The following is a 27,616-nucleotide window of genomic DNA, read 5'->3' as shown; positions in this document are numbered from 1 at the left end:
GGCAGCCCAGTGGTTAAGATTCTGCATTCCACTGCAGGAGGAGTGGGTTTGATCTCTGGTTGGGGAACTAAGTTCCCACATGCCAGAAGAAAAAAAAATGCAGCTTCTGATTCAGCAGGACTGGGTGGAACCTGACATTCTGAATCTCTAACAAGCTGCCTCATGACCCCCTGCTGCTGGTCTGAGGATCCCTCTCTGAGTAGCAAGAGGCTAGAGGTTGCCACAGGAGCTTTTCCACTGGAGGTGCTGTAGGAAGCTGGTGAATTGCTAGCCAGAATCTGAGCCCAGAGGTGTGACACAACCTTTGAGTTGTGTCTGTGGTTTTCAGAAATCCAAATAACTTTGAATTGGCTTCCCTAGCTAGGCCGCCTCAGCTGTGGAGATTCAGCTTCCTTAGGGAGCTCTAATCTTGACTAAGGGCTGCAGAGAGGAAATGACCTTTGAAAATGCCTCCTGGGCCCATTATCCTACAGGACTATAGCCATTGTGAAAGCTGGGCCTTAGCAGCGATTGACTAGGACAGCCTGCATTTTATGGCAATCAGACATGGCCTTTTTTTTTGTTTCTTCTAAAATGTCCATGTTTCCAGACCTGAGAACAGTGGGAGTGTGTTGGAGAAGAGGTGTTTCCAGCATAACCGCCTGTCAAAGCCTCATCCCAGTTGCTATGGTCCCGGGTTCACTTACAGGGATGTAGCTGGCATTGATGTAGTCAGAGCACGGGTCATCGTCCACATTGGACAGCTTCACTCGAGAGGAATCATCTGGAAGGAAGTTTATTGAGAAAGATGTATCAGTGAGCCATGGGGTGATTTTTCTACTGTTTACAGAACGCTTTGCATTTGACGTGTGCTAGCTCTGACCCCCACCACAACCCCACATGGGAGACAGTCTCAGTTCCATTTTGCAGGTGAAGCTCACACAGAGTTGCACAAGTAGCCCAGAAACATCCAAGCAAACGAGCCAAATGCTCTTCTAAGTCCATCTGTGCTTCCCTCTGTAACACTAACAACATTTGTCTGATGGAGTGGCCAGCTCCTTTTCATTGTTGTAACGAATGCAGTTCAGAAAAGCTACCTTCAATTGCTTCACCCAATTGGGTAAGGATAATAAGAATAATATATGTAATATATATCTTTATATATGAAATAATTGCTAACTAGAGACTTTAAGTAAACCCAGGTTGACCCTTACTGTTAACCCTGTTACAGCTCTTAACCCTCCAAGAAGAAGCATCAGGACCACGTGATGAAATGTCAACAGCATGAGAGGTCTCTCTCTCCCAGCCAGAATTTCAGCTGGTTGTTACCCTCTGGAAAGAAGTACAGTAATGTCCAAGTCATTTGTTTTTAAAGACATTTAGAACCTCAGGTCTTCCATATCTAGCTATACCAAGTTGCTTTAACCCCATTTTTAATCACAGAAAAGGAAAGAAATGGCGAGAGGAAGGCGGTATTACAGATTTCAACACACAACTTACAGGGCAATATATTGTTGTATCGATTTTTCCCTCTGTTCTCCGGCAAGAGTGCAATGTCACATGATTGGTTTCGACCCACGTCTTTTAAATCCTGTTAGGTCAAAAATAAGTTTGCATGTGAATAATGTGAAACAGAATATGGCAAACTGGACAGTCCTTGAGATACATAATAACATAACAATATGTTACACTAGCTGCATTTGTGGAATGTCTCCTATTCGACCAGGGGCATCGGCTGTCATCCCCACAACAGCCCCGGAGGAGGTAGTCTCATCTCCATTTTACAGAGGAGGCTCAGACAGGATAATTCATTTGCCTCGGGTCACACAGGTTGCAAAGCTGGGAACTGAATCCAAAGCCTGGGCACTTTTTACCCAACCACATTATCTCCCAAGCAAGCAAAAGGCCAGGTTAACTAACTGACAGCATCAGTTTGCATTTGAAGTCTGTTAATTCTTTCTTACCACCCGATCTGGGTAGCACTTTGTTGGTTATTCTGGAGATCAAACTGGCTTCTGAGACTAGGTGGTATATTGTGCAGGGAATGGATTCGGGCATGAAAGAACACTCAGTGAGACCCTAAGTGCCATTCTAACTCCTGAGCCCAACTGGGATGTGATTCCATAGTGAGGGCTGAAGGGAAATTCTGCTAAGAACCAGGGACGCTAAAACATCATTGCATCTGAGTTGTACCTCATATTCCTTGGATAGAAGATAGTTGGAGTCAGCCTGCAGCTTCATGAAGTGCCCTTCAAACTGATTTACTTTTATTGGGCTATGGTTAAAAACACAACAGAAAGAGAAGAAAATTACTGAAGAACAGGGAAAATGCCTTACCCAGCCCCAGTTATATTTCAAAATCAGACAATATAGTAATTAATGAGCTCTTTCTTACCAAGAAGTTTTCCGGTTACTGTGAAGAGAAGCCAAAAGTAGAAAGATCTTGTTAGCAAATTTCATGTAAGACAATCAACTCTTCTTTCAATAAATAAAGTGAAGGAAAATGTGCTCACCCTTTTTGGCCCAAGTTCAAGTGGACTGACAGTGGTCGATCCCGACGAATGCTCAGACGGGCAGAAGGCCTTTCTCGACCATGGCTGAAACACAAGGGAGAAGACTGATAATTTAATTATGAAATAGTTTAAACAGATTTCTCCGTCTATGGTAAGGCTGGGCTTGCTTAGTCGCTTAGTTGTGTCCAACTCTTTGCAACCCTGTGGACTGTAGCCTGCCAGGCTCCTCTGTCCATGGAATTTTTCAGGTGAGAATACTGGAGTGGATTGCCATCCCCTTATCCAGGGGATCTTCCCAACCCAGGGATTGAACCCAAGTCTCCTGCATCTCCTGCCTTGCAAGTGGATTCTTTACCCACTGAGCCATCAGGGAAGCCCAGATTTTTCCACTTATGGTAAGGGTGTGCATGTTTGTACAAATATGGATTTTTCAGTACATGTATATTTTACACTCAGCCAACATCCCTTTGAGGGAGGGAACAGAGAGGAAGAACATAAAGAAACAGATTTTCCCCACTCAGAAACAGATCTTTGCAATAGCTGAAGATGTGTCTTCTGTTTTTGGCTACAGGTCATAATCACTTCCCACACTCTCAATAAAGCTTTCCTTAAAAAAAAAAAAAAAAGACACACACACACACACAGAGTAAACCTTAGATGCAAGACATGACTGCAAAAGAGAGGACAATGTGCCAAAGAGAAGAAATTCCCTAAGGAAAGAGGGCTTGGCACTGGGGCCACATATGTTTAGTTCTTTTTGCTCCCTTCTTAGCTTAGCATGGCGGATAGGAACCACAAAACTGAGATGGCACCCATACTTTTCAGAATAGTTCAGAAAAGCATTTGGAAACATAATTCATAGACATCTCTGTCTTCACAAGGTGACTGAACACATACACATTCCCCCCCACCCCCACCCCCACCCCGTGCCAAAGGAGCCATTTCACATTCAAATGAGGATACAGATGGCCCCTCATTCCTTTGGTAAGGATAAGATTCAGCAATGGTATGCAAAAAAGTGAGTCATGGTTTTAGGGTTTGACTCTTGTTTTTCTTGGACTTCCCTGGTGGCTCAGATGGTAAGGAATCTGTCTATAATGCGGGAGACCCAGGTTTGATCCCTGGGTTGGGAAGATCCTCTGGAGAAGGAAATGGCAACCCACTCCAGTACTCTTGCCTGGATAATCCCATGGACGGAGGAGCGTTGTAGGCTACAGCCCATGGGGTCGCAAAGAGTCGGACACGACTGAGCAACTTCACTTCACTTCTTGTTTTTCTTAAGAAACAAAGTGACTTAACCTGGAGAAATTAAATGATTTCTCCCTTCTTACTTTTCAGGAGAAAGAGCATTTTCAGTTGCATCTTTAAAATTCTGAATCCAATTACCAAAGGGAACTTGGTACTCACCTGACTTTCCGTCTGCAGATGAATAAGGCAACAACAGCAACGAGCATGCCAATTAAGAACAGACCAGCACTCACACCTTCAATAACTCCAAACAGAGGCTCTACAATGATCCAGAGGGCAACAAGAAACCCAGGTGGGAAAATTAGTGTTAAAAAACCAATAAGACAGTTGGGGGAACCCGTCTCCCTAGTGATGTTATTATAGAAGAATTCCAATGATGCCCACAGTAAGGCATTTACTGTCATTTAGTCACTAAGTTGTATCCAACTTCCCGTGGACTGTAACCCATCAGGCTCCTCTGTCCATGCAATTTCCCAGGCAAGAATACTGGAGTGGGTTGTCTCCATGGTATCTTTCTGACCCAGGGATCAAACCCGCGTCTCCTGCATTGTCAGATAGATTCTTTACCACTGAGCCACCAGGGAAGCCCAAGGCTTTTACTATCTAAAGCTTAGGAGTATACAGCTGAAAAGATGAAACATGAGCTACTACTACGTAATGGTGGGTTGGTCATTATACTTTTGAAATTAATGATGTTCAGCTTATACATTAATTGGGACTTCATTTGTGCTTGTATGCACAGCTTGGGGCACGTGAGGTAAAGGCCAGGAGTTTGCCATCAAGGTTAATATGCTATTTCATTTGTTACACAGCATCTGGGACATTAGCAAATCCAGTGAATTGCTCAATTATTTTAATGAAATTCCAGGTTTATTAAATGATCTGATATTGTCACTAGGAGTTTATAAGAAGGTAGCCCATTTTAAAAACAGTTTTTTGAAATGTAATTCACATTCCATACTATTCACCAATTTAAACTGTACAATTCAATTATTTTACATTCAATTTTGTAACATTTTTATCACCCCCAAGAGAAGCCCCATGCCCGTTAGCAGTCATTCTCCATTCCCTCTCTCTAGACCCTGGCAACCACTAACCTACTTTGCCTTCATAGATTTGCCTTTTCTGGACATTTCGTATAAATTGAGCAATAAACATATGCTTTTTTGTAATTGGCTTCTTTCACTTAGCATGTTTTCAAGGTTCATCCATATTGTGGCATGTGTCAGTATTTCATTTCTTTTTATGCTGAATAACATTCTATATTTTTTTAGCTATTCAGCCATTGATGGACATTTGGGGTATTTCTATTTTTTTGGTTATTTTAAATAATGCTGCTATGAATCTCCATATACAAGTTTTTGTTTTCGTTTTTCATGGGTATATACTAAAGAGTGGAATTGCTGAGCAAGGTGTAACATTTTGAGAAACTGCAAAATGTTTTCCATAAAAACTACATCATTTTACATTCTACAAACGATGTATAAGGGTTCAGATTTCTTCATATCCTTGCTAACACTTGTTATTATCTTTTTGATGATAGTCATTCTAGTGGGTGTGAAGTGGTATATTATTGTAGTTATGATAATGTCTAATGATGAGCATCTTTCCATGAGCTTATTGGACTTACGTGTATCTTTTTTGGCAAAATGTCTATTTGGACCCTTTGTCCATTTTTAAATTGGGTTGTTTGTCTTTTTATTATTGAGTGGTGAGTGGTCTATATATTCTGGATACTTAACCTTTATCAGATACAAGATTTGCTAATAGTTTCTCCCATTCTGTGGGTTATCTTGTTTCACTTTATGGTGTCCTTTGAAGCTCAGGAGTTTTTAATTTTAATTAGGTCTCATTTATCTGTTTTGTTGTTGTTGCTTGTGCTTTTGGTGTCATAGCTAAGAAACCATTTCCTAACTCAAGGTCACAAAAACTTCCTCCTATGTTTTCTTTTAAAAGCTGGATCATTTTAGCTCTTACATTTAGTTCTATGCAGTAATTCATTTTTGAAGTGCACTTTAAGCACTTGAATTTGTTTATTCAATGTTGATTTTCAAGATTTAACAAACCAACATAATCATCTTTCTTTTAAAGTGGTTAATATTCCTTTTTTTGGATACATGTTTACTATGTTTCTTTACTGGACTATGTTCAATTTTTGCTGTATAATAATAATTTAAATAGGGAAGAATAATGTTTACAAATCCCATACTTAACATTAACTTGTAAGCAAACACATCTAAATCTTCTTAACTGTGTTCTGATTCCTTTTTGGTCTGAAAAGTGGGAGATTATCCTATATTTGGCATAAATAGATGGGAGTGTTTGTGAAGCTGAGTCATCTTTTGTCATACAGCATGAGAGACTGTTTTAGCTCTAAAGAAGAACTTCCTGAGACCAAGCACTGTGAAAGGCTGGGTACAGGGAAAGGCTGGACAGATAATGGTACCAAAGAACAATGTGCTAAAAAATAAATCTATTCTCAGCATGTTGGAACTATTCCAAATCAGTGCAGTGCAGAAGTTAAGAGGTCAGGCAGAAAGTGCTAGAACCCAGCTCTGCTATCTTGGGCAAGTTACATAAACTCTTGGTATCTCAAATCCTCACCTTTAAAATGGGGGATGGTAATAGTATCTACCACAAAAGGCCGTAGTGAGGATTAGATAAATTATTCTAAGCACAATGCTTAAAACTGCAGCTCCACAGAGAGGACAAAGAGTCAGTATTAGCTACTATTATTATTCAGGGGCTTCCCTGGTGGCTACCTAGTAAAGAATCCACCTGCTAATGCAGGAGATACAGGTTCGATTTCTGGTTCGGGAAGATCCCCTGGAGAAGGAAATGACAACCCAGTCCAGTATTCTTGTCTGGGATATTCCATGGACAGATGAGCCTGGTGGGCTATTGTCCATGAGATCACAAAAGAGTTGGATACAGCTTAGCAACTAAAAAACAACGTTATTCAGGCTTTCCTTCCAACACAGTTTAGAAAAGTTTCTTTCAGAAATTTATGTAAAGCCAAGTTAACATTTTTTTTTATCATGTAAAAGCAACATATAATAAACAAAAGGAAAAAAGTTCCTTCTAGTCTTTTTTTTTTTCCTATGCGTTTCTATGTATATATTTCATATACACATTCCCATTTACAACTTGAAAGCTTTTTATACCCACTTCTGTTTTGGCCTGTGTCAACTCTTGATCTGAATGTTCTTCATCCACTATTTTTTTAAAAAATCCATTTTTAATAGATAAAAAATCTGGTACCTCTTTCTACCTTCTTGACAAGATAACTCCTTTCAGTCCACTCTGCTACAGAAGTTGTACAATTTCTCTAATCTACATCAAATCATGATCATATAAAGATTACATTCCAAGGAAAAATAAATGATCCTCCCACCATCAGCCAAGTCCCCCGATCTCTTCTGGGTTGGGAAGCAGGGAGTCTGAGGTCTAGCCTCTTACTAGAGGCTCTTGTAGGTGATGTGGTGGTTGGCAGACTATGTCAGATGGATGAAAAGGTTAGCCTTACCTGACTCAGTGGTGATGGGCAAAGAGAAAAATGTGTCTGAATAGAGCGGTTTTGTGAATTCCTTCAGGTCCTCATCAAATAGCTGGGTGAAAGCCCGAATGCTGATTCTGAAAAGAAAACCAATTTGTTTAAGTACAAATTAGTGACTGACCACAGTAGGGCTGACTGGAGAATGTTTTCAAGGAGAAACAGGGTGGTCATCTGGTTGATATGCATGTAGGAGAGGGTATGAATTATGAAATCAGAAGGCCCTGGCTTTGTGCCTTCATGCATCATTCATCAGATATTAATTGAGCCTCCTCTGTCCAGAAGCCAGATATACTGCAAAGAATAATCCCTATCATCTCAAGGTTTACATTCTTGAATACAGAACTGAGCTTAGTAGGCTGAAGTCATAGGGCAGCATGGGAACAAAAAATCACTTTCTAACATCTAGAGTATGAGCTGCCACATAGGTAGTGAGCTCCCAGTCACTGAGGGGGTTTAAGCAGAGACTGGAGAACCAGCTCTCAGGGGATCTGCAGGATAGCAGCCTGGCACTAAGTTAAAGATTGGCTTGAGCAACCTCTTGAGCCCATTCTAACCTGAAGTTTTCCAGACTGTAGGTTTACTGAGAGTAACAGGATTGGTTTATAGGGGGAAACTTTTTCTAGGGTTAATTTAAATCATATGAGAATGAATGAATGTCTCTTTTTTTTCCTTAAAAAAGAAATCTAGATTTGCTTAACCCAGAAGTATCTGGGCACATCCTGTAATAATGCTGAAGCATTATTATTACCAGCATTAGCCAGCCAGGACAAACTGTTCTGACCTTTTCCCCTCTCCTTCTAACTCATGTCTAGGTCTAAGTATAATCTCCTCAATATCATCAAGATTATATTGATCAACCTCGTCTATAATTTCCACGTCTAAAAGACACCTTCCAAGCCAAAAGAGGTACTTCCAGGAATAACAGACTATTGGTGGAGGTATTATGCAATGTCCCCGGAGAGTAACAAGCAGTCAACACGTACTACATGGAAGGGAAGGAGCTGGTGGGCGTTGCTAGTGTATCGTAGCTTTGGACATTGAAAAGAGTCTCTCCAATGAAAAGAGTTTCTTTTATTTGTATGGTGATTTGTAAGTGTGAAGAACTTTTACAGACATGATTCTATTTGACCATCTCTAACCTCTCCAGTATCAGAAACTTATGATACTACTTCAGGGATTTGGAACCTGAAGCTTGGGAAGACTGCATTTCTCACTCAAGACTGTAAAGAAAGCTGGTGAAAGATAACCAAACTCAGGATTTTCTGACTCCTAGCCCAGGGACGGCGGAGCCTGGTGGGCTGCCATCTATGGGGTTGCACAGAGTCGGACACGACTGAAGCGACTTAGCAGCAGCAGCAGTCCAGATCTCTTTCTCTTGGCTTAATTGTGGTTTAACAGCAGTGACTTCTGTTGGAGGGCTGTAAAAGGGCCTGGGCTGGGAAACAGAGAGTCTGAGGTCTAGTTCTCACTATCGCTGATTAGATGAATGGTTCCTAAAGTTCTTTATGATTCAGTTTTCTCATCTGTGAAAATAAAAGCACTGGGGCTGTAACAACCTTGACAGGTTCTGCTCTGGAATTCTAAGATTCAAAGGTGCAAATGCAAAACACAGAATGGGTCCAGATGAATTAGGGCCTTTAGGAACCCAGGAAGGAGATAATGCAAGAGCTCATTGCATTTACTACAGCTCTTGCAGTTACTGTAGGCTTGGCTTAAAATTAGGCTATCAACAGGAACTCTGCCCTTAGAACCCTTCCAGTAATGGATGTCACAACCACATTCCCCAGCCCAGTACTTAGCACGCATCTGGAATCCTGTCCCATCCTATCTTCTCATTTTTGTCTTCCTTACTACCCCTTGATATGACCCTCACTTTGAAACTGGATTATTTGGGTTTGTTCTTCTCTAAGCAATTTGTGTATTTCTGCCTCTGCACTATGACTGTTTCCTGAACCGTGAATCTCCTTTTGCCCCTATATCCACGTTTGCAAACCCTTCCCTACTTTTCAGTAGCCAGCCAAAATGATACCTCCTTCAAGAAGACTTTTGGACCTTCAGAGCATTTATTTACCTACAGCCCTCTTAGGTCCTTCAACATTTTTGCTATATTTTATAGACAGGTCTTCTCTATATGCATATAAGATTATTTTAATGAACTGATATGTAATGGTAAGTTTTTCAACTTTAAATATGTCCAGAATCAGAATTCTACAAAGCTATAGATCATGTGGTTCAATTTCCTTCGTTTGAGGAAAATGAGGTCAACAGAAGCAGATTATCTGATCGTGGTCACATTGCTATTCTATTTAGAATAGAAAACAAAGCCAGATTAGCACTTCCCCAACCTCTGTGCTGTTTCTCGCCCATCATGATCTACCCATTCTCTTCCCATATGGAACAACACTATTATATACCCAGATAACAGGAACCCAACAATGAACAGGAAGACGTTAAATATTTGTTGGTATAATAAACTTGCATATCAGCTAAACCTAGCATTTTCCATTTCTTGGCAATCCTAATTTTTCTTTTTCCGTGTTCCTTCCTGTCTACCTAGTCTCCCTGGGAAAAAGATGCCTGATAGCACTGAGGGTCACTATGGTGATTATCATTGTGAGACAGGCATAATTCTGCCTGCACGGAGCCTGGGTTCAGCAGCTACCACACAGGTGGCTGCTTGGCATATGGTTCTCCATGCTCATATCAGGTATTATCTGCCTGGTATGCTTTTCACAGGAGTGAACTAAATACAGAGAGAGAAAAGCCGTATCCTAGAAAACACATTAATGCAGCAGGAGTTGATTAAGCTATAATCAGAATGTTTAACTTTTCATAGAACATCTTGGCTCATTCCCTTATTTGCTCATAAACATTTAATGGCATCTCTTTTGTGCCAGGTACTTCCCATATCATTTTGTAACCAATGTCATGTCTGTCTCCATGATTTAGTCTGTGAGCTTTTGCAGTCTAGTGAAGAAGGTGAAAGTGTTACTCACACAGTAGTGTCCAACTCATTGCGACCCCATGGACTGTAACCTGTTAGGTTCCTCTGTCCATGGGATTCTCCAGACAAGAATACTGGAGTTGGTTGCCATTCTCTTCTCCAGCGGATCTTTCTAAGCCAGGAATCGAATCTAGGAATTTCCTGCATTGCAGGTGATTTCTTTACCGTCTGAGCCACCTGCCATTGCAGGAGACGCAAGAGATGTGCGTTCCATCCCTGGGTTGGGAATATCCCCTGGAGGATGGCATGGCAACCCACTCCAGTATTCTTGCCTGGAAAATCCCATGGGCAGAAGAGCCTGGAGGGCTATAATCCATGGGATTGCACAGAGTCAGACATGACTGAAGCGACTTAGCATGCAGACACAGAGACTGGGTGCACTGGAAGTGGAGCTGAGGGCCCCACTGTCCAGGTGTGGGTTAACAGGGGTAGCTCAGGGCTAGTTGTGGGTTGAGCTGGCTTTTCAAGTGTATGAAGGAATTCATCAGTCAGACAAGAGAGTGGAAAGCTTCCCAAATAGAGTGAAAAGAATGTGTAAAGGCTCAGAGGTATAAGAGAGACACGTCAGATTTCAGGGAACTCTGAGGAGGGAGGAGTAGTAAATGGGTGGAGTGTATCAATACTTGGAGCGAATGGTGGGGGACAAAGCTGGTGGGCAGATGGGAGCGAGAAGCCTGGGGCTTTGTGTGCCCTACTCTGCGATCTTCACTTGCTCCTAGAAGTGAATGGGAGCCACTGAAGGAACTTAATCTAGAAGGGACATGACTAGGTTTGATCTGTCATCTATATGACTCCTCAGGATAGTCCTGTGATGTTTTGCAGATGAGAAAAGTGAGGACCAGAGAACTGAAATGCTGTTTACAAGGTGACACAGCTAAGCAGTGGCCACACTGGAACCTGAGTGCAGGGGCTCTTCCTAGGACCTTGGCTGCTGTGATGGACAGGAAAGAGTGTGCTGGGTAACTGGGGCCCTGGTCCATGCGTGAACTCTCTCTAGCTTCTTCTTCTCTTTCTTAAATGTGGGAATCACTCATCTTCTCTCCTCTCTCAAAAAGCAAACAAACAAAAACAGCTCAGCTTTCCAACTCACAAAGAGAAAAGAGCCCTTCGAGAGATTTCCTCAAATTTCCCGGAGCCCAGTTGACCAAGGGGCTGAGGCATTTCTTGAATCTAATAAGAACTAAAGTATCTTGGCTTTCTGATCTCTTTTATATTTCTCTTTGCTCTGAGATCTCGTCTCCTTCAGGTAGGCTCATATAGCTTCTTCTTGAAGCAAACATCGCTAGTGAGCTTGTGTGTGTTCACTCTGGAGGTGCCAACCTTGGGGCGTGGTAGCACTTTTGCGGTAAGTCCTGGGTGGAGGCATCTGTGCGGAATTCCTGTCCAAAGGGAGCCATCGGTTTTAGGGAAGATGTCGGCTTGACTGTGTTGATGCAAGGGAGGGGTGAAGAATGCTCTCGGGTATGATGCCATGTCACTGTCTCCTTTTGGAGCTGGCAGAAAGGTGTCTGCTGAGTTCAGGGGTAATACTCAAAACCTGTAAGGGTTAATAAGAACCGGGCACTGACCAACCAGAATGGAGACTGGCCCATAGAGAACCTGATTGGCTGCCATCTGGCTGGACACCAGGTCTGCTGACACCTAATGGAAGGCACATCGTCTGCAAAAGCACTAATCCTGGATTCCTGCAGCCTTGTTTCCAAGATGGCAGCCTAGGTTCTCTATCTCTTGGGGACCCAGGTTTGGGATGCTGTGTATACTTATTCTGCTTTCTGGGAACACGGTGTACATGAAGGGCACGGCCAGTTCCTACAGCTGGAAGGGCCTGCTGGCTACAGGAGTACTCCCTGAGGCCAAACCAGTTAGCTGCTCCTTTTCATCTGCCATCTTACTGGGAGGAGAGGGTGGTTCCATTCATTAAGGGGCCTTTCCCTTCAACAGTTCTATCTGGACCAAAAGGAATATCCATCTTGTTATGCCTATTAGCAGGCAAATAAATAAGTGTAATTCCAGTCCTCATTAAAGTGGGAAAAAAAAAATCTCATATTTCTTGAGTCTCCCTAAACTTAATCTTTCTACTTGGACATTTTCATAGGTGTTAACATGGTAAATAAATCACCTGATTCATCCTAGAGAAGTTTTAGGAGAAAGAACAACCTATTAAGAATCTTCAATTCTTCACATAATGAATGGAGCTTTTGTACAAGGCCAAAGGCCCTCTTTACCCATTCCCTGTGAATGGAGGCAGGAATACAACCTTTATAAATTAGCCAGTAAAATGCAGAGCACTCTTGTAACATAGGTTATTAATATACAGGAACTCATGTGCATCAGACGCCCCGACAGCTGAGCGCCCGGTGATGGAGCACGTCCCTACTGGTGAAATGATGGTAATACATCTAACCTGTAGGCCGTGCGCGGCTTCAGCGGCCCGTCACAAAATTTTTGCTGATTAGGATCACATTTTCCACCCAGGCTCTCCATCTCTGCTCCAAGCTTAATGTTGAAACTCTTAGAGTTGCTGTCAGGACTTTCGGCACATTTGCTGGCAAAATAATCGGTCTGATACACCCGAATGGAGGCGTTGTGCCTGTATTCCAGGTAGGAGGGCAGGGGGTGCTGTGGCTCTGGCTTCAGCTCATCATTGCCTGGAGGAAGAACACCCACAGTGAGGGACTGACTTCCTTGTGACTTCAGGGATTTCTAACTAGTTTCTGAGGTTACCTTCCCCACCCACTATCCCTAGTCATTCCTGGAGTGCAGACTCTGTGATCCCCAAGGGTGTTGTGAAATTCTCCCAGAGAAATTAATCTAATTCACTTTTTCTAAAATAAATAAAAAATTAAACATAAATAGTGTATATACAACATTTTATATATGCATATGCCAAACACAGGGGCTTACTGGGTGGCTCAGTGGTAGAGAATATGACTGCAATGCAGAAGACACAGGTTCAATTCTTGAGTCAGAAAGACCCCCTGAAGGAGGAAATGGCAACTTACTCCAATATTCTTGCCTGAAAAATCCGATGGACAGAGGAGCCTGGTGGGCTACAGTCCATGGGGTCACAAAAGAGTCAGATACAACTGAACTACTAAAGAGCAGCAGCACATTATCATTTTTCTAGGAAATAAAATATGCATATATGAAAGGGGGGCTCATGCATCAGATGGTCACGTGCCACAACTCCAGAAAGTTGGGTACTCCCCATCGTGAAAGTCAACCCACTCAACAAGCTCTCTACTTGCCAATAACCATTGTAGCTGAGCGAATAAGGAAATCCCTGTGACCTGGGAAACGGGGAAAAGATAAGAGAAATCAGGCCTGAGGCCAGAGCAGTCGCCTTACATGCATGCTTCCTGCGCCACGCCCAGTCTGAACTACTCCTTGTCCTGCTCTGTTATCTTGAGTACAATTTAATCCTGGCTCAATTCTGGGCCCTTGTGCAGAACACTTCCCAGAACTCATCTCCTGTCCACCCAGCTGCTGTGTATTTTGGCAGGGCAAACTCACTTTGATGTTGGCCAGAGGAAAGCATAATTAGGAAGAAAACTATTATAGAGATTGGATACCATGTACAGTGAACTCTAAGGAGTGATATGGTGGGGGTTCTTTGCGTCCTGGATTCTTGTTTGATAAAATTTGCTCAAAATGAGTGGCTCTTGGAAATATCATCTTGTTGGATGTAGTTAAAAGGAAGGTTGCCTTGAAGGAGAGTATATATGCTATAAATGACATTAATGTGAACCGGTTTGTTATCTTAGATCACCAGGGGAGCACAGCCCATCTCCATGGACATCAGTCATTGAAACCCACCTGGCTGGAGAACACAAGGCTAAATTTTGGGGTGTTTTTTTTTTTTTTTTGGCTGCTGAAATATTTAGGTAGCAAAACACTATCTTCATTGCAGCCTACTTAAATTTAAAATCTCTTCACAGTTCACCTACTTATCTCCAACTACTATGTGTGAGGAAATCTGGGATGCAACACTGACCCTTGAAATTATTGAATTAATTATGCATAACCGGCTTTAGTACAATTAAATAAAATACAAAAGTACACATGTGCTGAATCACTTTAGTCGTGTCTGACTCTCTGCAACCCTATGGACTGTAGCCTGCCCAGATCCTCTGTTCATAGGATTCTCTAGACTGGAGTGGGTTGCCATGCCCTCCTCCAGGGGATCTTCCCAACCCAGGGATCGAACCCATGTCTCTTACATTTCCTGTATTGGCAGGTAAGTTCTTTACCACTAGTGCCAACTGAGAAGCCCTAAAAGTACCTAGCAAGACTAAAAATACCATTTAGCTCCAACATTTGTCATGGCAGGTTTAAACCTTCCCATTGCCCACCAATGAGTTAAAATAGTCAGGGAAGCTTGAGAAACTCCAGTGCAGCATCTTAAACAATTATGAAAAATATATGACATGCAGGATATATTAATATCATTCCAGACACAAACATCTGTTGTGGAGAAATAACACACAGGACCTCAGTGGCAAAAACACATATGGAAATGTGTGTCCCCAGATACAAACTCCTGAGGATGATCTGATAGATGCTGATGTCATAAGCACTAGAGCTCTTACTTGGTTGAATGGAATGTTATTATAAGAATCACCTAGAATTTGCCTGTTACATAAGAGTTAGGTAACACTGAATAATTTAGTAGACTCGATAATGAAACATATTGAAAATTCAGTACAGAAAGGAGGGATGCTTTTCATGCTCAGTTTTTCCCTCTTTCAAGCATTTGAGCATTTTTGTGAATTGGTGAGTGGCTTGGGAGTATATGATTGGTAGAGGGATTTGAGACAGGGAGTGGGGAAGACAGACAAAGCACGTTGCTGCTTAATGGCAGAATAATGGAGCTGAATGGGACTGAATGAGTAGTAAAGACTGAATGAGTCAGCAAACGCAATGCATTTTCAACAGTGCCTGCAACAGCAACAAGTAAATGATGGTTATTGTGATCGTTGATATAGTTGCTATTATTACCCCTTTAATAATTAAATCCTGCAAATAATAGGCTTCCAGTAGGTTTTCTTTTTCTTGTTACATCTCGCTGCATCCAGCAGAGATACAGTGAAATGATATAAAAATTAAGTTTTCTTCTTTTAAAAACTTGTCACAGAAGGAGCTCCCACAGCTGACTTGGGAGAAAGTAATCCTGTGTTTTGGAGTTAATTCGTGATCACTTACCATCAGCCTCTCTCACCACCACTGTGAAGTATTTCACAGCTCCATTGGTGTCGCTGAACCAGCTGCAGTTGAAAGTAAAGTTGATGGAAGATTTGCTAATGAGTACATCCTTTTTATTCACGCGGATATGTGGAGGTGGAGGAGGGGGGCCTGGAAGAAGGGTGGGAAAGGAACCAAGAAGGGTCACAATTACGCTTTTGAATATAAAATATTAGTGAGATGAAGGTCTTCACTCACCTACATCAGGCTGCACGTGTGGTGTGTGTGTGTGTGTGTGTGTGTGTGTCTCTAATGCTTGGAATCAAGAAAACCTCCTCCTCTCCTGAAGGGAAGCAGGCAGAGGAAGTGACTTGCCGGTAGCACATTAAACATAATGAAAGAGGCAGCTAGCTCCTCAGCAGGATTTCCTGAAGTTTTAGCATCAAATTCCTTAAAAGCTCTATTATGGCTCTTTCTACATCAGGCAAAGAGATGTATTTAAACACTAATTCATTCAGGTTCTTTAAGACCATTTAACTTGTTTGCTGCCAGGATGCTTTACACAGAGAAATGTTTATACTTCTCAGAGCCTTTTAGTCCTCTTCAAGTGACAGCAGGACTCGCTAATGTGGAAATGAGCCATACACATGTGAACAAGGGTAATGGGAGCGCAGAGGAAGGCACACACCTCCAGGGACACTTACGGTCTATCATGGTGATGGTGCTGTCTTCAACCACCTCGCTGGTCATGCCGGCCGACTGCACCTTGATAGACACCAGGTACCTCTTATGAGGCACTAACATCATGATGTTAAGCAGAGATTTTTCTTTCTCCAGCTTTCTGGAGAACTCAACTTCTTGAGTGTCCATTTTCCGGCACTCAATGCTGTACCCATCAAAGTCAGAATCGGGAGGGATCCAAGAACAGGCAATGGCTGTAGAGTTCTGAGGCCGGCAATGCAGGTTCTGTATCTTGTCTGGCTCTAAATAAAAGAGAGGGAGAGACACTTCACAACTCTGGGAGACACGTTTTTAGTTCCTTTGACTCCAGCTAGCTCAGAGATCTAAATAAATAACTCTCGATCTTCATGTGAACTGCTTTTCATAGGTCTCCAAGGCAATTTCTGCCTACTAGGCCTCCTCACTTTGAGAAACACTGAAAGTTAAAATGCTGTCCCTTTAGAAAAAACCACCAGGTGCCAATGTGATTGCAAACAGAAATGTAAACAGGGACACTGAAACCAAGCATCAGATAGAAGGCAGGAGTCAGACAGAAGGTGGGGCAGAGTAGCCTAGAGGTTAATAGTGCAGCTCGATCTGCCTGAATTCAAATTCTGTTTATCAGCGATGCAATCCTGGGCAAGTGATTTAACATTTCTGTGGCTCATCTGTAAAGTGGGGAAGTTAAGACTATCTACTTCATGTGGTTGAGCTTCCACCATGGCTCAGTGGTAAAGAATCTGCTTGCCAATGCAGGACATGCGAGTTCAATGCCTGAGTCAGGAAGATTCTCTGGAGAAGGAAATGGCAACCACTCTAATATTCTTACTTGGGAAATCCCATGGATGGAGGAACCTGGTGGGCTACAGGCTGTAGGGTTGCAAAAGAGTCAGACGTGGCTTAGCAACTAAAGAACAAACACTTCATGTGCTTGCTGGAATGACTCAATGAGTTCAAATGTGCACAGACACCTAGCACAGGGGCTTGCATGGTAATTGCTCAATAAATTCTAGTTCTTTTTTAAGAATTTCTTTTATTTTGGGCTGCACTGGGTTTTCTTTGCTGCACACGGGCTTTCTCTCCTTGAAGCAAGTGAGGGCTACTTTTTAGTTGTGCTGCACAGGCTTCTCATTGCGGTGGCTTCTCTCACACTGGGTCAGCAGTTACAGTGCACAGGCTTAGCTGCTCCACCTTGTGTGGGGTCTTTTCAGATCAGGGATCAAACCCATGTGCCCTGTGTTGGCAGGTGGACTCCCAACCACTGGACCACCAGGGAAGTCCAGATGTTAGTTCTTACAATAAGGACAGTAAGAAATGGCATTGCTGCCTTGCTACCTTCTATGTCTGGCTTCTGTCCCTCTCTTCCACTTTTGCCTGCCCTTCTCCACTCACATGCCGTACTCCAGGCACTGAAACCCCTGTGCTTCCCCGCATACACCAGACTCTTCCATGCCCCTGTTTCACGGCCCTGTGCTTATGGTCATCCACTTTCTTCTGCCTGACACAGTGCCTGACTCAGTGGGGACTTGAATGGCAGGTGATTTTATCTGTTCTTGTGAGTGACACACCCATAAAGAAAGATTCAGTCTGAAAGAAAACCAGTCATGTAACTGTGCAGGTTAATAACCAAACTGTTATTAACAAAGACTACCCTGTTATATAAGATCTTCTGGGAACTATGTGTAGACCTAACTTGGCACTCCCATGGCCACACCCATTGCTCTGATTTGGAGGACAGCCCACCTTCCCCTGACTCCTAATTTGTTACAGAAGTTCTTGTCCTCAATAAACACACAGCATTAGTGTACCACTGAGTGAAGTCCTGTTTCATATCAGGGCCTATTTATTGATGCTTTTGAACTGTGGTGCTGGAGAAGACTCTTGAGAGTCCCTTGGACAGCAAGGAGATCAAACCAGTCAATCCTAAAGGAAATCAACCCTGAATATTCACTGATGCTGAAGCTCCAATACTTTGGCCACCTGATGCAAAGGGCTGACTCACTGGAAAAGACCCTGATGTTGGGAAATGTTGAAGGCAAGAGAAGGAAGCAGCAGAGGATGAGATGGTTAGACAGCATCACTGACTCAAAGGATGTGAGTCTGAGCAAACTCTGAGAGATAATGAAGGACAGAGGGTCTTAGCGTGCTGCAGGCCGTGGGATCACAAAGAGTTGGACACAACTTAGTGACTGAGCAACAACAATCAAAGTCTACAAATGTGAGCTGAGTCACAGCAGGTCAGATGAGGATGATTTAAGGAAAAAACAATCAAACCGAGAATTTTTCAGAATAGAGGAAGAATTGGCCTTTGAGGCAAACAACTTTGAACTCCCTTCAAACCAAGTCACAGTTGAGATCTAAAGACATCTCTCTTTCAGCTTTGGAGAAAGTCTTTTAAAACATCCAGCCTAATCCATCATTCTGATAATTTACACCAAGTATGGAAGTATATGGAAATTTGTTTCAATTCGATCTCTTCCTCTAAATCCTGCTTGTCTACCAAGACTCAGGTCAGGTCTCCAATTCACTAAGAAATGAGTATCTACTGCATACAAAGTGCCCTTCTGTGTCTGTGAACAGTATAGAAATGAATAAGATATTAGCTGTAACCTCTCGGAAAGTGAGATGAGTCCTAAACATAATACAAGGTAGAAATGAGATGAGGAAGAGGATGCTCTGTGGGGTAAGAGACAACTTCCTGTTGCTGGCATTAGTGCTGGGCAGGACTCAGCAAAGCCTTTCTGGTAGAGATGACACTTCACCAAGATACTGGGAAAGAGGCATTTTAGGCAGAGACAAGCATGAACCCGGGCATCAAGGGTGGGGTTAGGAGGCATGGCTGGTGGAGCCATGCGCAGTGTTTTTATCATGGCTGGAATGTTTTTGCAAGAAATGGGGCACTGGAAAGATTTTACATGAGAATTCTCAACGTCTGTTTTGTTTAATCCTCTGTTATCTTGGGTTTTCTGTTACCCACAGCCAAACCTGATTCTAACTAATGCAATCCTCAAAGTTCACTCTGCCATTCTCCCTAAAACTCATTATCAAGTCCCTCTTGGTGTTGGCTGCTTTCCTCTTGAGGAAGCCCCATTTGGTAAATCCCTGTCTTACATTCTAGCATCTAGGACTGGATATAACTCTCCAGACCAGCCTCAACTGGAGTTCTTAGTCTGAACACCTGGGATTCAATTCCACAGCCGACAGTAAGCCACTGAAAACTCCTCCTGATCTTGCTATAAATGTAAAGTTTTAGTTCTTTTTCACATGTTTCTCTCAACATGCAGTTATCTGATCCCAAACTACTCTTTGGATAAAATATAAAACACAAGTTAAAACTACTGTAGCATTAATGTTTGTTGAATTAACAAAATAGCTACTGGCTTAAATTTCTAATTTTCAGCTTCGTATTTTATCAATAACCAATAACTCTCTGGCCTGATCTCTGAATCTACATTTACTGGGTATCATTGAGCAATAAATATTTGGATTGAGATTTCTATACCAAAAACTTCTGTTTCTTTATTTGTGGTACTTATCTCAAAATGCCTTGGGGAAGAAACTGATATATATTTTATCACTGAGGTATTTTCATCCTTAGAATTTACAGCATTATGCTGTAACCAGTCCCTCTGCTTCTAGTTTGCCCCTTTCAATCCATTCTTTGTACCACCCCCACAGTGACTTTTATAAAATGCAAATCTATTATATCTCAGCCAAAAAGCCTTCAGTGGCTCCAATGGATTGAGGTTCAAAGTCATTACCATGACTCACAAGACATTTCATGACCTGATTTTCCTAATCCTCACCTTTTATCTTCTGGTCAACTGAACTCCTTTCTATTTCTGTCTCCTGCCTGGTTTTTGAATCTCTGTTCTCTCTACCTGGAATATTCTTTACTTCTTTCATCTCCACCTGCAAGTCTTATTCTTTCCTTAAGTTTTGATTTGGATGCTTCTCCTTCTAGGAAGTTCCCTTGTATTGGGTTAGATGTCTTTGCTATGTGCTTTTCCAGGGCCAAATGCTTCATCACACCCAAAATGTCTTTTTAATGATAGTACCTCCCACTGAGTTGTAAGCTCCATGAAGGTAGAGATGATTTCTTCTTGTTAAAGCTGAATAAATGAATAAATCTATGTAGAACTTCTGTCTGAATTCAAATCTAACCAATTCTAGGTAAAAATGTGGATTTAAACCAAGCCCCAATGCAATAAGATGCTGGAACACATACTTCCTCCCCATTTCATCTGAGAACCAAGAGTAGCAAAACATGCCATACTTGTCCTCACAGATCCAAAAATTGGTTTGCTGTAGGTTTTCCAGGAATCACCACTGACGGTCTTGACACTAAATTGATAAGATCTCCCTGGACGAAGACCATGCACGATGCGTCCTTCTGATTTTCTGTTGCTGTAGGGGTTGAAGACTGTGATGGCATCTCTGGGGAACCACTGCAGCTCAAAGTCATCATAGTCTGTCCAGTCTGGTGGCCCTTTCCATGTGATGGCCAATGATGTGTTTGTAACATCAGCAAATGACATAAGACTGGGAGGACTTGGAGCTATATGTACGAGAAAGTGAAAAAATCATGCAATTATTTCTGCACCATACACAAATAAGATAGCTGAGTGACATCAGACATACTTTTAATGTACTTTGTAGGAAGAGGTAATATGATACCATAATAAGAAAAGCTTCCATTTATAGTCTTTACTATGTGTAAGATACTGTCCTCAAATGTTTTATGTACATTTTGTTTAATTTTTATAATCAGTTTTTTTTTTTTTTTTTAACCAGGGTGCTATGGAGCATGAGTGTGCCCTGAATGGTTTATAAGTGTGAAAGTGAAAGTGAAGGCTGGAGTTAACAATTACATCCAATTGAGAGAGCCTTGTTCATTGACTCCAGGGTGGCACACAGATATAATGTTATCTGTGTGTGCCCAAGAAATATTTAGAAAGCTCTGCTGGACTTCCCCAGTTATTAAGAATCCACCTGCCAATGCAGGCGGACACAGGTTCGGTCGCTGGTCAGCAGAGATTCCACATGCTGAGAAGCAACTAAGCCCTGAGGCCAGTGGGCCCTAGAGTCAGTGCTCTACAACAAGAGAAGCCCCCGCAGTGAGAAGCTGAGAAGCCTTCATACCACAAGTAGAGAAAGCCTGAGTGCAGCAACAAAGACCTAGCACAGCCAAAAAACAAAACAAAACAAAAAAAACCATTGCTCATAGTAATCTAATGATGATATATATGACCATCCCCATTTTACAGATAAGAAAGCTGAGGCTTAGAGGTCTCAGTGACCTGCCCAGTTTCACATAGGTAAGTGGAGGAGCTATGTCAACTACCCAGCTGTTTTTTACCCAAAGTCTATCTCCTTTATTCACTCTACATAGACCCTTCTCAAGTTCAGGGGTGAGCACACAGCACATCACTGATTTTATTTCTTGTTAATAAGATCACAATTAAAACATGCCTGTGGAAGCTATTTCCTGCCAGTGCTTGGCCACTGGTAACTGAGCTTCTTACCTGTTCTGCTCTCCCCCGTGGCCTTGTTGCTGAGATCTCCACTGTGAGTTATCACACATAGAGTGTACTTCCTTCCAGGAACGAGGCCATGAAAACGCCACTGTGTCAGGTCCTTGTCTTTCCAGTTTTCCTTCTTTGTGCCATTGGGGTTATAGAGAATCAGTTCATAAAAGTCAAAGTCCCCAGGGGCTGGACTCCAGCTGAACCAGAGGCTGTCTGTCATGTTCTGATTGGATCCTTTGAGGTTACTCACAGTGGCTGGGACTGAAACAGAGGGAAAACCTTTACTGAAAACAAAACAGATGGAAACAAAAGCATCTGGCCCCACAGATGAACACAGGAGCTATGCTGGGTGTAATGATGAGCAGCACCTATTGTAGAGTCAGATCTTGCTTCTATTTCAGGTCACCTGAGTTTAAGAGCATGTGGTCTAGAGACCTGGCACAAATTAAAATCAAATTAAAAAAAGCACAATAGGAGATGACTTCTATTAATATATGCTTGCTACATGTCCTCTGATAAACATATAAATTTTCAGAAATGATTAATTAAGACAGGTCAAATAGTTTATAACTTAGCTTACCAAAGACCCTGAAAGTATTCATGAAAGGTTCCTGCCTCTTCCCGTCTGGCTCATCTTACTCATGGCCACCATCCCATAATACCCTTCTTTGGGCCACTTTACTTCCTCTCCATCCTCTTTTAGGCTCTCAGTTCTTTCTTCCCAAAAACCTATCCTGACGGAACCTCAATTAGGAAAAGAAGTGTTGACAGTCATTTCTACCACAGCGTAAGTTAGTCAGACTGGTACCTGTCCCATGGGTATGTAAGTTTCATGATTCCTTGGAGAGTGAAGACTGTTGTTCCTTTTTGGAGGAACTTTAAATATTAATGGGCAGATCAGGGAACATGTGCATAGGCAGATGGCCCTGAAAACAGTAACACCTAGGCAATTCTACTTATGGCTCATCTGCTGCTATTTTTAAAAAGTTATTTATTTATTTATTTATTTTGGGCTATGCTGGGTCTTTGTCGCTACACATGCACTTTCTCTGCAGTGCTTGAGCTTCTCATGGCGGCAACTTCTCTTGTTGCAGGGCACTGTCTCTAGGGTGTGTGGGCTTCAGCAGTTGTGGTGCATGGGTTTAGTTGCCCCATGGCATGTGGAATCTTCCCAGACCAGGGATCGAACCTATGTCTTCTGCACGGGCAGGCAGATTGCTAACCACCAGACCACCAGGAAGTTCCTGCTGCTCTTTTTCATTCCCTCAGAAGACAGACTGAGAAATCCTATTGAGTGCCTAGAATGAGCTCTTCCCATGGTTCCTCCCACCTTGAGGTCTCAGCTGGAAGCCTTCTCTGTATAAAGTGGTCTCTAAGTCTAGTCTTGCTAAGTTACTCTCCACAATGTACTGCATATTTCCTTCAGAGGATTGAAGGCATTCCAGAATCATCTTCCTTTAAAATCTGCCATCCTGCCCCTTCTCCCTCTTTGGTAAGGAAGACCCCTATGAAGTCAGGGACCCATGTAAGTCTTGTCTGCTGTCCTAGTCCAGAAGTGAGCTCAGTGCCTGGCACACAAGAGTGCTCAAAAATGATTATCAATTGAGAATGAGAGTTGAATAGAAAAATGAGACAATAGACTCAAAAGAGGTAGCAAGAATACCCATAACTATACAAAAAAGATCTTAATGACTCAGATAACCATGATGGTGTGATCACTCACCTAGAGCCAAACATCTTGTAGTGCAAAGTCAAGTGGGCCTTAGGAATCATCACTATGAACAAAGCTAGTGGAGGTGATGGAATTCCAGCTGAGATATTTCAAATGCTAAAAGATGATGCTGTGGAAGTGCTGCACTCAATGTCAGTAAATTTGGAAAACTCATAAGTGGCCACAGGACTGGAAAAGGTCAGTTTTCATTCCAATCCCCAAAAAGAGCAATGCCAAAGAATGTTCAAACTATCACACAATTGCACTCATTTCACATGCCAACAAAGTAATGCTCAAAATTCTCCAAGCTAGGCTTCAACAATATGTGAACCATGAACATCTAGATGTTCAAGCTGGATTTAGAAAAGGCAGAGGAACCAGAGATCAAATTGCCAACATCTACTGGATCATAGAAAAAGCAAGAGAGTTCCAGAAAAACATCTACTTCTGCTTCATTGATTACGCTAAAGCCTTTGACTATGTGGATCACAACAAACTGTGTAAAATTCTTAAGGAGATGGGAATACCAGACAACCTTACCTGCCTCCTGTGAAACCTGTATGCAGGTCAAGAAGCAACAGTTAGAACTGGACACGGGACAATGAACTGGTTGCATATTGGGAAAGGAGTATGTCAAGGCTGTATATTGTCACCCTGCTTATTTAACTTATATGCAGAGTACTTCATGTGAAATGCCAGGCTGGATGAAGCACACGCTGGAATCAAGACTGCTGGGAGAAATATCAATAACCTCAGATATGCAGATGACACCGCCCTTATGACAGAAAGTGAAGAGGAACTGAAGAGTCTCTTAATGAAGGTAAAACAGGAGAGTGAAAAAGCTGGTTTAAAACTCAGCATTCAAAAAACTAAGATCATGGCATCTAGTCCCATCACTTCATGGCAAATAGATGGGGAAACAATGGAAACAGTGAGAGACTTTATTTTCTTGGGCTCCAAAATCACTACAGATGGTGACTGCAGCCATGAAATTAAAAGATGCTTGCTTCTTGGAATAAAAGCTGTGACAAACCTAGACAGCATATTAAAAAGTAGATACATTACTTTGCTGACAAAGATCAGTATAGTCAAAACTATGGTTTTTCCAGCGGTCATGTATGAATGTGAGTTGGACTATAAAGAAGGCTGAGCGTGGAAGAATTGATGCTTTTGAACTGTGGTGTTGGAGAAGACACTTGAGAGTCACTTGGACTGCAAGGGTATCAAACCAGTCAATCGTAAAGGAAATCAATCCTGAATATTCTTTGGAAGGACTGATGCTGAAGCTGAAGCTCCAGTACTTTGGCTACCTGATGCAAACAGCCAATCTTTTCCCAGATTGAAGGAAGGAGGAGAAGGGGGACAACAGAGGATGAGATGGCTGGATGGCATCATCAACTCAATGGACATGAGTTTGAGCAAGCTCTGGGAGACGGTGAAGGACAGGGAAGCCAGGTATGCTGCAGTCCATGGAGTCACAAAGAGTTGGACATGACTGAGCCACTGAACAACAACAGTGGAGAAAGAGTAGATTCAGTTTCTTATGTGAAAGCCAGAGATGCTTCTTTTGCATTTTCCTGGAACTCTTGTGTTCACTGCATCTAGTGCTGTGTTTCTGATTCACAGTGGTCATTGCTTTTTGTCTCGTTTGTAGCTGCCCTCCTTTGCACCTGCTCCCCACTCCATCTATTTCTTGTAGAAAGCTGAAAGGCACAGTTTGAATTGAACCCGATGTATTATAACCCTCTTGTAGTGGTTTGCTGGCAAGTGGAGGAGCCAGATTCATTTTTCCACCAAACTCTTATGAGGTAAACACACGGTGGAAACAAAGCAGAAACCAATGCAGAAACTATTTTGACATATAAATCAAATGTCTGATTTAGGGTTAGAAATTTCATATAAAGGTCACAAATTTCATATAAAGCTACACCCTGGGTAGAGTAGGAAACTAAAATCAAATCAAGGAAAAGCCAGTGAGTACTGTGACAATTTCCCTGCAGTTCATTACAGATTGAGTCCAGGTCTTACCTGTTCTCCCAAATATGAAAGACTCATTCGACAGCTCCCCACTGTGAGTTACAATCACCATTCTGTACATTCGACCTTGTAGCAAGTTCTGGAAGGAGAAGCTCTGGACTTGCGGGTCAACTAGAGCTCGATCCTTAAGAGTTCGATCTGGGTTGTACAGAAAGATGTTGTAGGAGTTGAGCTCCCCCTCTGAGGGGGTCCAGCTAAAGGACAGGTGTCGGGTGGAGTTCTCTGTGATCCTCAGGTTGGTGACAGCTGCTGGGACTAGAAAAATCAGGAAGCAACAGAGTGAGACTGAGTTTTGGCACATTTCTGACACAGCCCCAGACTGACGTCTGGATGGCCACAGTCCAACAAGAAGCTCAAAACACGTGGTCCCTGCTTTTGAAAACACTTGACTTCATGGAGACCCCAAAGCAAATAAATCTGAATATTGTGAATTATTGATGCTGGAACTGTTAATGTTAAAAAACAAAACCTCAAGAGGACAGGAAAAAAAACACTAATGGAATACTATATTCAAAGACATTTTTAATATTCATAATTATATAAATATATATTTATAATATATAATATAATTTAAATATATTTATATATTTTATTACATTTATAAAATAAATGTTAGTCTGACCTGTGTAACTAAATGTTTTTCCCATACTAAGAGCTGGATCAGAGACAAAAAAAAAACTATCTCTGAGTGCCATCTGAGAGCTAAAAAGTGACCATTGGAGGGAAGGGCAGAGTGGAGGAGAGAGTGAGCGGACAAGGAAAGGAAAATCAAGCAGGAAGAAAATTCTATTAGAGATATAGGAAAAAGATAGTAGAGGACAGAGGAGCCTGGTGTGCTACAGTCCATGAGGTCACAAAGAGTTGCACATGACTGAACAACAACAAAGGGAAAGAGAAGGAAGAGGAAAAGCCAAAACTATATATATATATATATATATAAAAAGATTTACATTAGGATTTTGCAACCCCTTTGCCCTTCCATGCTACCTGCTGGCAAGGTGATCGAGTGCCACCAGAAACAACCTGCTTCCAGACTGTTGGCACAGATGCTGCCTGACACCCAAGAAGTCTTAAGATGCCAGTGGAAGTAAGACAGGACACCTGTCTCAGTTTCTCTTGGGTTCTCTACTCCATACACTTTCTTGGGCTCTTTCGCTTTTCCCCTCTCCTTATGCCAGATCATTGGAGAAGGAAATGGCAACCCACTCTAGTGTTCTTGCCTGGAGAATCCCAGGGACGGGGGAGCCTGGTGGCTACCGTCTATAGGGTCGCACAGAGTTGGACATGACTGAAGCAACTTAGCAGTAGCAGTAGCAGTGTGCCAGATCCTTAAAAGTTGGTATTTCCCATGGTATCATCCTCTGTCCCCTTCATAATCCATAATATTAGCTCAGCAATCAATCCCAGTCACTTTATAGATTGCTATGGTCTGCAAGTTTGTGCTCCTCCCTCCCCCCACCAAATTCATACGTTGAAACCTAGCGGGTGTAGCCAGTGGGAGATAATTAGGTCTTAAGGGTAGAGACCTTGTGAGTGGGATCAGTGCCTTATGAAAAAGACCTCAGAGGGTGCTCTTGTCCTCCCCGCCACGTGAGGACACAGTGAGGAGGTGTAAGCCAGAAAATGGGCCCTCACCAGACACCGAATCTGTTGGAGTCTTGACCTTGACCTTCCAGCCTCCAGAACTGTGAGCATTAATGTCTGTTGTTCAAACCATTTAGTTTATGATATGCTCAGTACAGAATCCTGAACAGACTAAAACATGGAGAATTTAACTAGAATTTTTATCCCAGTCTTTATCCTCAGCTCACTTTTCTGAGGTGGGTCTCTATTTTCAATGACCTACTGCTCACCTCTGTCTACACATCATCCAGACATCTCAAACTCAGTCCGGAACTGAGCCCTGTGTCTTCTTCCCTGACACTCTCTCTTCCAGCTTCTCTTATCTCAGTTAACAGAATCATCTTCCACCCGATACCCCATGGAGAAACTCTAGAATCTTCTTCTGTTCCTCCTCTTACACTCCACTCAGCCACTCGGTGCCATCTTATCTAACATAGGACTATTTCTTCATTGTATCTACTACTCTTCCTCAAGCCCCTGAGTTAATTTAGCTTTGGACCCTTATTGTTTCTATGA

At 42.3% G+C, this 27,616-nt stretch overlaps 1 protein-coding gene across 2 annotated transcripts in view; it reads right to left on the bottom strand.

Annotated features, from left to right (window-relative positions):
- PTPRB (protein tyrosine phosphatase, receptor type, B) overlaps positions 1 to 27,616 on the bottom strand; it is a 130,486-nt gene that overhangs the window by 24,193 nt on the left and 78,677 nt on the right. For both annotated transcript variants that reach the window (XM_010841513.1, XM_010841514.1), the window contains 13 exons: positions 25,469 to 25,732; positions 21,727 to 21,990; positions 20,478 to 20,759; positions 16,186 to 16,464; positions 15,503 to 15,652; positions 12,705 to 12,948; positions 7,267 to 7,373; positions 3,900 to 3,999; positions 2,493 to 2,576; positions 2,375 to 2,392; positions 2,173 to 2,254; positions 1,480 to 1,570; positions 687 to 763 (listed from right to left, as the gene is read on the bottom strand). In XM_010841513.1, coding sequence (XP_010839815.1) covers positions 687 to 763; positions 1,480 to 1,570; positions 2,173 to 2,254; positions 2,375 to 2,392; positions 2,493 to 2,576; positions 3,900 to 3,999; positions 7,267 to 7,373; positions 12,705 to 12,948; positions 15,503 to 15,652; positions 16,186 to 16,464; positions 20,478 to 20,759; positions 21,727 to 21,990; positions 25,469 to 25,732 — 2,042 coding nt within the window. The remainder of the gene's footprint in view (positions 1 to 686; positions 764 to 1,479; positions 1,571 to 2,172; positions 2,255 to 2,374; positions 2,393 to 2,492; positions 2,577 to 3,899; positions 4,000 to 7,266; positions 7,374 to 12,704; positions 12,949 to 15,502; positions 15,653 to 16,185; positions 16,465 to 20,477; positions 20,760 to 21,726; positions 21,991 to 25,468; positions 25,733 to 27,616) is intronic.

Source organism: Bison bison, unplaced genomic scaffold (genome assembly GCF_000754665.1).
Source record: "Bison bison bison isolate TAMUID 2011002044 unplaced genomic scaffold, Bison_UMD1.0 scf7180017864163, whole genome shotgun sequence".
In the NCBI taxonomy this organism is placed as follows: Eukaryota; Metazoa; Chordata; class Mammalia; order Artiodactyla; family Bovidae; genus Bison; species Bison bison.
Note: the sequence above shows the minus strand (reverse complement) of the source record. Positions and strands in the feature narration are given on the sequence as shown.